The sequence below is a fragment of the Psammomys obesus genome, unplaced genomic scaffold (genome assembly GCF_907164565.1).
Source record: "Psammomys obesus unplaced genomic scaffold, mPsaObe1.curated_primary_1811, whole genome shotgun sequence".
Lineage (NCBI taxonomy): Eukaryota > Metazoa > Chordata > Mammalia > Rodentia > Muridae > Psammomys > Psammomys obesus.
This window is the reverse complement of record NW_026592732.1, coordinates 10,164,099-10,176,655: the sequence shown is the minus strand read 5'-3', so window position 1 is coordinate 10,176,655 and position 12,557 is coordinate 10,164,099. Positions and strand designations below refer to the sequence as shown.

At 41.4% G+C, this 12,557-nt stretch overlaps 1 protein-coding gene across 4 annotated transcripts in view; it reads right to left on the bottom strand.

Annotated features, from left to right (window-relative positions):
- The window catches only part of Mtmr2 (myotubularin related protein 2), a 54,477-nt gene extending 48,227 nt beyond the window's left edge, over positions 1-6,250 (bottom strand). For 3 of the 4 annotated variants that reach the window (XR_008721061.1, XM_055615417.1, XM_055615416.1), the window contains exon 1: positions 6,011-6,250. Coding sequence is in view for 2 of the 4 variants with exons in the window: in XM_055615417.1 (XP_055471392.1) it covers positions 6,011-6,090 (80 nt within the window). In the remaining 2 variants the exon portion in view is untranslated. The remainder of the gene's footprint in view (positions 1-6,010) is intronic. The other variant, XM_055615418.1, reaches the window with a different exon arrangement.
- Between the last annotated feature and the right edge of the window lie 6,307 nt (positions 6,251-12,557).

Here is a 12,557-nt window from a genome sequence, read left to right as displayed (position 1 = left end):
TGGTAGAAGTATTCATAAACTAACATGGCTTAAAATGGCCAGGTTTATTTCCCATATAAAGATAAAAATATATGGGCAGATGGTTTGGAACTAAAGAAGAGGAAGAAGGTAGCAAGCAAGCCCAACACTCCCACAACCTTGCCCTGTGGTGAGCTCTCTGAAGAAAGTAAAGTGCAGCATAGTTGGCTATTCTTTGATCCTACTTGACCAGCTCTTCCTGGCCCAACAATTACTAAGTACTACTTTCATTTTAGACTCTGAGATTATCACCAGTAAAAGAAATCACGCCAACACAATACACAAAGAAAGCACAGTTCAACTTGAAGCTAAAAGGTTCTGACAAGTTTCTTGGTTTGCTACAATACCAGCCTCATTTTCTTTTGTGGCCACTGCCTTGCAACCAGAGGCATCTCCAGCTTACAGGGGCATCAGAGGAATGTGCTTTTTGCTTTTAATGATTCACGGGTGTCAGGGAGAATACACTGCCTGCATCCTAATCTTTCTCTCCTCTCTCCCTTTCTCTCTCTCCCTCTTCTTCTTCCCACCTTCCAATCTCCTTCTATTCCTTACATCAAAACTTCTATGTTTTGCCTTAGCATGAGGCCTTAGAGTCTACAGAGCTTAATATCCTAGACTGCCTTATAGCTAGCCATAGCCATAGGACTATGCAACAACCAATTAGAAAGTAGCTTAAAAACAACTTATGATCTCCAAAAACATCATGTTTTTTAAGTAGAGAAATTGTTCCTCTTCCTGAAATTGCAATGTGAGGCTCTAACTACAATCTTGGCTCCTATGGTAACAGTGGAATGTAAAACACATGAAGAATTTGTATTCTTGGCACTGAGATCCACTACATCACAACTGCATTAACTCTCCAGGCTTTTACGTAGGGAAAAAGTTTCAAATCAACATTACTTCAGGTTTTCTGTTGTACTCTGTAAAGTCTAATCCTAACTTTAGGTGTAACTCAATGGTACACTGTTAGCGAATAGATGTTCCCACCAGCCTGCCTTTCAGGGCCCTAACAACCTCTGATGTCATCATCTGCCACCACCAGGTGTGTGCCTGATAAGGAATGTGCCAGCCTCCCTAGCTCTTTCTCTTACACTCTCTCTCTGTCTCTGTCTCTGTGTGTATGTCACTGGTGCCCTCCTCTCTCTCCGTCCCTGCTCTCTATTCCTCACAGTTTCCCACAACAAACCTCCATTATAGCAAATACACTGTGGTGGCACATTAATCATTCTTATACCACTACTTCCCTAGCAGACATAAAACCCTAGGCTCCCTCATAAGCATTGCAAAACATAACTAGAATATCAATAAAAACATACAATCTAGGACCTAGGCAACAATTCAGTAGAGAAAGTGTGTTTGCTGTGCAGGCATGAAGGCCGGAGTTCAGATACCCAGCACCCACAAAAAGGCCAGGTGTAAGTGTGCTTCTGTATCTCTGGTGCTGGGCATGAAGAAAGGTGGATGGTGAGGGTAGAGGGACTCACTGCCTGGTCAGTCTTGGCAAAATAGTCAGTAGTCAGCTCCAGTTTCAGTATGGACCCACTTAAAAAAAAAAAAATGGAGAAGAGGAAGACATCTAAAATCAACCTCTATCATATGTGTACCTACATTCTCACACACACACACACACACACACACACGAGAGAGGGGGGGGGGAGAAACCCAGCTGTGCATACATAAAACCTAAATTAAAAAAAAAAATCAGAATTTTTCACATACCAGTCTTTAGATGGGGGGGGGGTATACATTAAAGCATATTTTTAAAGTTCATGTTTTATATTGAAAGCCCAATTTTATATTGAAATTATTTGTCAAAATTTAATCTAGATTAAAAAGTATTCAAAAAGCTCCAGGATATTCACAGTAGCAATAGTCTGTGAAAGAAAGTGGTTCCTACCAAGAGTCCTTTGTACCCAGTGAGGAGCTGCGCAGCTTGTTTGTTCGGTGGTCTCAGAGCACAGTTAGCTGCATGTAACAGTACTACAGGAAAAGCGGACTGAAATGATGATGGTTTCCATTTGGAGGGCATCTCCCACAGTTCCTTGTTCTCTGAGTATCAGGAACCTTCTGACAATGTCACTTTTTTTAATTTTAATTTTTTTAAATATTAATCACAGGATATTTACTTTGTATTCCAGCCGTAGCCCCCTCCCTCATGCCTTCCCAATCTCACCCTCCATCCCTCCCTCACCTCCTCCCTGTCCCTTTCCAAGTCCACTGCGAGGGGAGATCCTCCTCCCCTTCCATCTGACCAGTGTCACTTTTTACAAGCACACTTTAACCTACACTCTGTGGGAAGCCGGCTTATAAACTCATTCCAGTCCTTGATAAGCCTCTCTTCAGGAGATTCAGCCATTTATTTAACAAGGCACAAAGATAGCAAGGACTACACCTATTCAAGGCCATTTTCCCTAGAAAATGGAAAATATTCCATACTAGAATCTGGAGACTTTCCACTATTCAAAACCTTAAAACACATTTATCTTAGGACCTAGTGGTTCTTTAATACAATAGCACTAACTTGGCAGCTTTCCAAAATAAACTTCCTATCTTCTGGCCATCTGTGCCCTGCCCAGTTATTTCCTCCCCTTGGGTACAAAGTCAGGTTGCACTGATTTTATTTATTTATGCTCTTATATAATTTCTCCATCATGATAGTTTTTTTTAATGTATTTTATGTATCTTATTAGAAATCCTATTTTTAGGAAAAGTACTAGAGTCTACACTTTTGGCCATAATTAACAGCTGTAAATAATAAATACAGAGAAGGCAAAGAGAAAATTCCCTTTAAAGATGAGATTTAAGAAAAAAAAAAAAAAGCAAACAGGACCAATCTCAGCTTTAATCTCAGCTTTCATAGTTTTGAATAGTAATAAGGCTTTTTTTTTTTTTTTTAAGTCTTCATAGTAAGCCAGGTGGTGGTAGCTTAATTCCAGCCACCACCTTTAACTCAGGAGGCAGAGGCAGGTGGATTTCTTGAGTTCAAGGCCAGCCTGATCTACAGAGGAAGTTCTAGGACAGCCAAGGCTACGATAGAAATCCTGTCTCAAATAACGAGGGAAAAGAATTTTGATAATAAGTTCATAATAATATTGAATCTTAAATAAGAATATTAAAGTTATTTTAGGGTCTATAAGTAATAAAGTTCAAAATGATTTTTAGATTACCAATACAAACAGTACCTGACTAAGTGCTAGTAATAACAAAACCAAGGGAGACAAGCAGCCAGACAGTGACCTTGTCCTGAAGCCATAACTTCTAACACTAGTCCTGGCCAGCTGCCTCAGGAAGCACACCACAAGTCACAATTGAATAGACAAGAATGTGTCTGTATATAAATCTATCACTACTGGAAAAAACTGGAAACATTTTTCCTACCAAAGTATCACTTTGAAGTGACCTTAAAGCTAAAACTACAGGTGAGATTTTGCAACAAAATATGCTTTAGGAATCCTGGCAACTCTTTACCTCATAAGACTGTAATTAAAATTCCCAGAAACAGTAACCCAGGATTCACTATTGCCAAATAATGATAATTTTAAGAAAGACGTGCAATTTAAAAATGCAATTAAGTTGCGAGGTAGGAGAGATGGTAGCCACCTGTAATCACAGCACTCATGAGACTAAGGCGGAAGATTTTTGTTCAAGGCCAGACTGGGCTACACAGTGAGTCGTTCTCAAAAAAAAAAAAAAAGCAAACACTTGTGAATGACCTTCAGTACGTATATATGTTCTTGTTTTGTAAATGAAAATTAAGTATAAATACAGGACATGGAACATGCAAGCTAACAATTTTAACAACCAGAAAGCAACTGATAAAAATCAAAATAAAATAAGTACAACCCATAATACCTACATCATGAGGATATGTTGAAGCAAAAGGAGACATTAAAATGACTGACAGGGAAAATTAGCAAATAGGGAGTCAGAGTAATCAAAACAAACAAACAAACAGACAAACAAACCGGCAAAGGACATAAGGCGCTCAGTAAAGAGAGGACTGTGCACAGAAAAGAAAATGCTGCAATAAAGACCACACAGGGTGTCATGTGGTTTCACAAAGAAGTAAGCTGAGGATGAACCTAAGCTTAACCAAAGCTGGAAGATGGAAATTAGACCTAAGTGTAATATTACAGTAAACTGTGGAAGGTTAAGTCTATCTGAGCCTTCACAACTGGCCTACAGTAGGGATTTATTTATGTTTATATTCCATAGAACATACCAAGAATCTGAACAAGACCAACAAAAGTAAAGTTATAGAACCAGATGGACAACCTGTATGTTAAATTTTGATGTGTGCATAGAAGGCAAGAGCTGCCTAGATAGAGACAGCAGTACCAAGCAAGATTCACCACACACTGCTTACTACTGTTGATCGGAAACTACATGAATGCTGCATAAAGAAAAGAATTGGCTTTTTAAAGCCAAAATGTCAGATCTATATTGACCCAGAAGATAAAGTTAAACCAGCAACAAATCCAAAATGACTTACGTAATCCATCAAGAAAACACACCTTCCAAAGCCTTTCATCCAAATTCACCAGAGTATGACCATTTAAAAAACCAGTGAGCCCTGAAATGAGTTACAGTGTTCATTTTCATATTATATTCTTCCCAGAAGGGTCAAAAATATACAACTAACTACTCAAACATGAGTGCCTTATCAACCTCAGTTATAAACTGAATGATTTCCATTCTCCAACATAATAGAAAGTATTACGAATTTTTGCATACTTCTCGTAAAAATTTAAGTCAGAGCTGGGAAGCTGGCTCAGCAGTTGAGAGTACTGGCTGCTCTTGCAGAGGACCAGGGTTCAGTTCCCAGCACTCACACGAGGGTCACACCTGTCTGTCCTACAGTTTAAGGGACTCTCACCTCCTGGGCTCCTGAACGCACGTTGTATATAAACTCATGCAAGGACACACACAGAAAAACATTTTAAATAGTAATAAATTCATCAGTCACCTGGGTGAAAGAAACTGTGTGATACACTAAGCGATATTAAAGATGATTTTGTAGAGTATGTGAAAGAAAACTCCTAAGATAATTTCTTATTTGAGCCTCTGTATAAAAAGAAAAGATAAAGAACAACTTTAGAGTGACAGGACAGAAACAAGCTGAGCTACAAGAGTCAAACATAAATACTTCGCTTGTAGACTAACAAAAGAAAACTTGAAATAATGTAGATATACACTTAACATAGTGAGTGAAAATAACAGTCTACCTTGCCTGTACATTGCCTGTCACCTGTGACTGTTTGCCTACATTAAGCTTAAAATTAAACTAACAAGTCTATAATGATGCTATTATCTACAGTTAATAACAGTACCCCAAACAGACACCATATATAATGTACATTATGTTGGTAATGTCACTGATGTTTACACTGGCTGAGAAGCTGGCTCTGGGAGGCTGCGCCCTTCCCCATTTCAAAAGCTAAGCATGTTTGTCTCAGAGTGTCCTCCAAGGCCACTTGTCTGGTGATGGGCTGGCCCCCAAACTCTGTGACTAGGACAAAAGAGTGATAATGTCATGCCACTGACAACAAAACTCCTGATAAAGTAAAATCGCTGTGTCCTTAAGCATAACTGGAGTAACCTCCAGGGACGGTAAACGAGCATGAAGAGGGGCAGTGGCCATAAAGAAACTGCATTTTCACCTCTCACACCCAAGGCCCAGAAGAGGAAGCACAGCTGCCGGGTTCTCCATAACCGCCCGTGGTTCCTGCTCTCTTCACGGCCCAGCCTCTCTAGGCCCAGGTCTCTTCATCCTCTCACAACTCTGCCCGTTCCATCTCTTCTCCCCCAGGCCCCGCCTCTCCTTCGGTATGCCCCGGCGTCTCCATCCTCTCACAGCCGGGCCTCCCTCCCTCCCTCCCGCACGAGCAGCTCCAGCGTCTCCTCCCGCACGCCCTGGCGTCTCCATCCAAGCTCGATTCCGGCCTCGGTCCCGGCGCGGCACGGCTACTGTCCTCACTCGCCCCGGCCTCACCTGGACAGTGAGTCCTCGCTGGGCAGCCGTGCTGCCGGGGGCTGTGCGCCGAGACTCTCGCAGCTCGAGCTCTTCTCCATGGCGCGAGAACAGGAGGCCGCTGCGCCCTCCGCCGCCGCCGGCGCGAGATGCAGAAGGAGGAGCGCACGGGACCGCAGCCGCTGTCAGCCCCGCGCCAGGCTGAGTGCAAGACCGGAAGCGGCCATGTTCCCCCAGCCTGCACAGCGCGCGGGGGCTGATGGGAGCCGGGCCCCGTGGCCATGCAAAGCTGGGCCGTTCGCATGCGTACTGGTTGCCCAGGGAGAGGCCTGGATGAGGAGAGGGTGCCTAAGAGCAGGGTGGAGACTTTCAGCTCCGAGGGAAGTTTCCAGAAGGAAATTTCCGGAAGGAAGGGAACACCAGTATGTCAGAGAGGACACAAGGATGTGAAGGCTTTGGGAGCATGGACTCGAGGGAAATGATTGGAATGTCGGCAGCCTGTGGGCTGAGGGGTTGAGGTGGGAGATCGAGGGGCAGGAGTATTTAAGGATGAAGTTAGAGATAGAATCATTATATAAAGGTAGCAATGAAGCTAGGCAGACTCAGCAGATTCCACTGCCCCCAGGTAACTTGTCTTTACATTAGCTTCCCTCTATGTAATTGTATTAATCTCACAGAATAGGTGAGTGGATAGATGTAAAATGCCTAAAACAAAACTTGTTTGAGAAGCCCTCAAACAGTAGCCATTGGGTGCACGTTTATAAACAGTCTAACAAAGGTGAGAAATGGTAACTGTTAGGAGAGAAAACTAAAGGATGACAGACTAGGAACAGGTGGTTGGTGGGAGAAAGTTAATAGCAGCTACGTCAGATGGGGGAGGGGAGGAAAAATGTCGAAAATTACATTTCAGGCCTCCTGTGGAAAAAGGCTGACTGTGGCTTGGAAATGTATCTGTAGGTGGCAAGCACTTAGACACCAACCCATAAAGCATAGGAAGAAGTATTGAAGAGAGAATGAGGGAGAAATTGCCAAGATCACACACACACAAAAAAAATTAGACATAAACACTGCTGGATGCAGTGATTTAAAACAGAAAACAGACTTACCCTCCCGTGTGCTTCTTTCTCCATTTCAAAGCAGGGAGGGACTGTAGATGGAATGTGATAAGGGAACAGGAACTGGGTAAAGGGGAAATGTTAATACCAGTGACTTTCTGTTACTCAGGATGCAGGAAGGATAGTACTAGAGGAATCATTCTAATTGTGACTCTGTCTTAATCACCTCACACATACAGAAAGTTAAATTGATGCAAAGATTATTTCTGTAAATAAAAGAACCTTTTAAAAATTTCTTGCTAGGATAAATATAATCATGCTGATAATAGATTTAATTTAAAACAACTACTTGGCTCAAAACAAAATCTTAATTTATAGAACCAATGAAATAATCTGTGTGCTAGCTTTTCATTACTGTCACACTATGCTTAATGAAAGATTTGTTTTGGATGATGGTTTCAAAGATTTAAGTCCATACTCACTTGGCTCCATTGTTTTTGAGCCTGTGATAAAAGAGGCCATCCTAGCTGAGAAGATGTGGTAGGAAAATCTGTTCATCTCCAGGTGACCAGAAAGGAGAGAAAGTAAGAGAGAGAGAGGGATTCCAGTCCACCTTTAAAGGGGAATCTTAACTAGTCCCTTCCTCCTCCTCAAATCCCCACTACCTCCCAGTGACACTATCAGTGGACAGCCTATCCTTTAAAGCACATAGTTTGCGGGAGATATTTCGGGTCCAAAACCTTAACAACTTGTAAGTATATTTACCTACAAGATCAACCTATCCCAATTGTATTCTTCATAAACTAGAAAAGGTATCAAAGAATGAATATGTGATTGATTTTTATAATCCCACAGATTTGAGGAGAAAGACCATTGACCCAAATCACCATGGCCAAATTAATTAAAGCAAGCTTTTTGTATTTGTGTACATGGGCTGTCTTTCCCTAAAAGGCACAGTTCAAGAGATCAGTCTTGGACATGGAGAAAGTTTTTAATAGTTCAGGGGTAGTGTTTTCCAGATGGGAGAATTTGGCAGGCAAATAGGCTGGGTTACAGAAGCGGAACATACAAGTTGGTTATAACAACCTTCTGAAACAAAGGTATGATTGCAAGGTGGTCATAACAACAGGTAGTCATAACAACCTTTTTGAAACAAAAGCATGGTTGCCTTTTCCTGGAACAGACAGTACAGAACCATTTGTAATCAAGGTTATGAGTGGGGCATAGCCCAATCTTTGAGAAAGAAAAATTTAATCATAAATAGCCAAGAACCAATTTTGTCTTTACTATAAGATGGCTTTCAAGTCCATGATGAAGGCAGACTGATTCATCAATAACCTCAAAAGATTTAGGCTTTCTCTTCCATTTTCCGTGCAAAGACAGATAGTAAGCAATTGTTTTTATCTCTGTAATTTTTCTAGAGATCTTAATTGTACCTCTGATAGGCCAGGAGGATAAGTAGTCAAATGAAACACTTTGACAAGCATAAATATCTGTAAGATTCATGAGAGAACGCATCTATTGCTTCTCTGTCCCTATCAGCCTTTGTAAATGCTGATGAATGATCACTTGATACTTCAACTTGTGTCTTCCAAATTACAAATGTTGAAGGATGAACCCATCTTGTGAGGAAAGGAAGACTCCTTTCTAGCACTGTGTTGATTATTATAAGCGTGTCTTCTTAGGTACTCCAACTTCCGCATGGCCCCCTAGTGATTGTTCTGGAACACTGTTAAAGGGAGAGAGATTGCAACCAGAAAAGCTTGCATTGAAATTCTGTCACTAAACTTACTTTGAATGTTTGTTTCTCATCTCTGAAAAGAGAACAGGTTGTTTTTCTTAACAGTCAGTTGCACAGGGAGTTCTTAGTTAATAGATCTGTTGCTATTATTGTTTCTTTTCCAACTGCACTCCAGCTTTACTTCTAACCTGAATGATGAAGAATCAAAAGAAAAGGCTAATTTCAGATGAAAGTTAAATTGCTGCATTCCTTATCTTATACATTGGCTATGTCACCTTCCCCAGAAAAATGAACCTCAGATTTTGTGGCCCTCAGAGGTCTCACTTTTATAATAACATTTCAGCACCAGGGCTTGGGGAGACAGCTCAGTAAAGTGCTTGCTGTGCAACCACGAGGGCTTGATCTCCATCCCCTAGAACCTACATGAAATAAGAAAGCTGAGCCTAGTGGCCTGCCTGTAATCTCACTGGCAAGAGAGCCCATGTCGGGTACTCCTGGTTCTCTCTGTTCAGCCAGCCTAGCCAAATTGAGTTCAGGTAAAAGTGAGTGAGTTTTTTGAGTGGCTATGCTAGTCAGTTTCTGTCATCTTAACACAAACTAGAGTCAGCTGGAAAGAAGGAACCTCAGTTGAGGATGGCGTGTGGGCATGTCTGTGGGGCTTTGCTTTTTTGTTTCTTTGTTTTGATTGGTGATTGTTGTGAATAGGCCCAGCCCACCAGCTGTGGGCAGCACCATCCCCAGGCAGGTGGTTCTAGACAATATAAGAAAGCAACTGAATCACACAGGCCAGATCCACATCATCTCTGAACTGTGGGAGCGTGTGAAAGGGCTGGTCCTGCTGGCCAAAGCTGCAGTCTCCATGACACAGGGCAATTAACAGGATAACTGGGAGAAGTCCCAGTGAGGATCCAATATTATAGGTGTGACAGATGAACCAGAGACCTTGAACCAGACCAATGACTCATTATGATGAACATTCTAAGTAAGATGTATGGACAGAGGGGTATACTGTGACACACTACGATACACTACAGCTTCCATGGCGAGATGTTTTCTATGCTTTGTTTCATTTACTTTTCTGTTTGTTTTTTCTTTTTCTGTGGGGGGGGAGAGGTTGCAAGGGCAGAGGGCAGATATGATGGAGTAGGAAGATGAATGTGACTGAGGTGCATGATGTAAAACTCATAAAGAATCAATAAAAAGTAGAAAAGAAAAAGGAAGAAGAGAAAAAAAAAAGAAAGCTGAGCAGGTTATGTAAAGCAAGCCAGTAAACAGCTTTCTTTCATGGTTCCCGACTTCTCTCTATGATGACTGTTATGGAGGTGTGTAAGCCAAAAACCCTTTCCTCTACAAGATGCTTTTGGTCATGGTGTTTATTGCAGCAGCAGAGAACCAAACAAGATTAACTGTAAGTAATTCGGGACACGACAGAGAGAGTGGCAATTGAGAAATTACAGGGTAAGAGGAAGAGACAGAAAACTGAGGATAGATTTGAGAGGGCTATCACTCATTACTAAAGTTTGTTTTCCAATTCCTTTTTAAAGACAAAGCAAACACAGTTCACACTGGTCCAAGGACAGGGTTAGTGAAGCAGTTAAGCTTGTTTTCAAAGACCACATTCCTGTATGGCAGACATGGTCCAAGGTCTCACAGGCAAGTTACAGAAACTTGGCAAACCTCCTGCTTATTTCTGTCTCAAGGTAAAGGCTAAAGCATATTTTTCACTGATCAATCTATAACAAAACAAGCTTGCCAGACAAGCAGCTATTCAGAGCTTGAGAAGAGCGTTCGCCTCCCACACTGGGACAGGCACCTGAGGCACAGGAGGCGGCCGTGCACATGCGCGCGTGCCCCTGTGCGAAGCACACACATTTCCATATTACACAATACTCACAAACATTCATATGCTCATTTAAAAGGCAGAGTTGGAGAGGTGTCTAATGGGTAAAGCGCATGTCTTATAAGCATGAGGCCCAGAGTTCTGTCCCAAGTGCTCAGGTAAATGTTGGTGGGCGTAGCCATCCTGCCTGTAATTCTAGCACACAGGATGTGGAGACAGGCTCCCTGACACAGGTAGGTGGCTAGACTGGCCAAATCATCCATCTCTAAGTTCAAGAGAGAGAATATCGATATATAAGACAGAGAGACTGGGAAAGACACCCAGTGTCGAAACCTGGCTTTCAAATGTACATAGGTATGCCCAACCACACAGGTGAACATTCATACATACATACATACACTGCACACACATGTGAAAAAAAATACTCAGCCTATCCCACATCATACAGGAGCTGTTACATAATCAACTTATAGTCTAGGAACATATTTTATGTAAAATGGGTAATTTTAAAGTTCTTCTCCAAAGTTAATTTCTAGTGTTTAACTTACACTAGTATTTCTCAAACTGCCTGTGGCAGAGACAATTAGAGTTTTAATTTCAATCATCAATATTTTTAAAAATAGAAGAAAACATTTTGCTAAAAAACAAAATTTAAGGGTCAGGAGAGATGGCTAAGTGGTTAAGAGCACTGTCTGCTCTTCCAGAAGGCCTGAATTCAATTCCCAGCAACCACATGGTGACTCACAACCATGTATACTGGGATCTGATGCCCTCTTCTGGTGTGCAGGTGTACAAGTAGGCAGAGCATTCATACATAAAATAATAGACTAGGATCAGAAGGAAAGAAAAGAAGACCTCCCCTATCAGTGGACTTGGGGAGGGGCATGCATGCAGAAGGGGAAGGAAGCAAGGGTTTGGGAGGGGAGGAGGGAAGGAACTACAGGTAGGATACAAAGTGAATAAAGTGTAATTAATGAAGACTTTAAAAAAATTCTAAACATGAAAGGAATGCAAAAATATAAGGTCAAATTTCTTTTTAGAGGTATCTGGTACGTACTCCATGAAAAACTCACAGACATAATAAACATTCTTTCATCGTGGATTGTTGGTAACTTAAAAATTACTATATCTCTTGGTTGTTATCCAGCAGTTTGTCAAAATCTGCTTATTAGATTATCCAAATCTAAATAAGGAAATAAGTATCTTTTGAGATGGTAATATGAACTATGACTGGGAAAGCATAGGGATAGTGAGATGAACTTCTCCCAAAACACATAAGCCTTAGAAACATCAAGTATGCATAAACCTTTTTATTTATCTACAACAATCTGGGATCTCATATCTCCACAGTTTCAGTCAACTGCATTCAGCCTCACTGAAGATACTACCTGGAAAATTCCAGAAAGGGTACATTTTAAAGTGCATGCCATCCTGACTGGCTGATGGGCTCTCATGCTACCGTCTTCCAATGCAAGATAATGACATCATGGGATATTCACTTAGTGGCCATCTCCATTTTCATATAAACTGTTATAATATCACTATTTCAGTCCATGTGTTCAAGAAACCTTCATGTAGTGGACTACAGCTATATCACAATGTCACTCACCTCCACTTCAGCACAGGGACGTTATACCATACCATGTTTTATAATGATATACAGGAAGAAAGGTTGGGCGGGGTGCAGTGGCTCACACCTGTGATCCCAGAACTTGGAGGCAGAGGCAGGTGGCTCTCTGTGGAAGCCAGCCTGGTCTACAAAGCAAGTCCAAGACAGCCAAAGCTAAACAGAGAAACCCTGCCTCAAACAAAAAACAAAACAAAACAAAACAAAACAAAACAAAAAAGAAGAAAGGTTGTACACTAAAACAAGAGTATGTGAAAGATCATATTTATTGTAAATTATTCTAGATTCATTAGCTACCATTACAT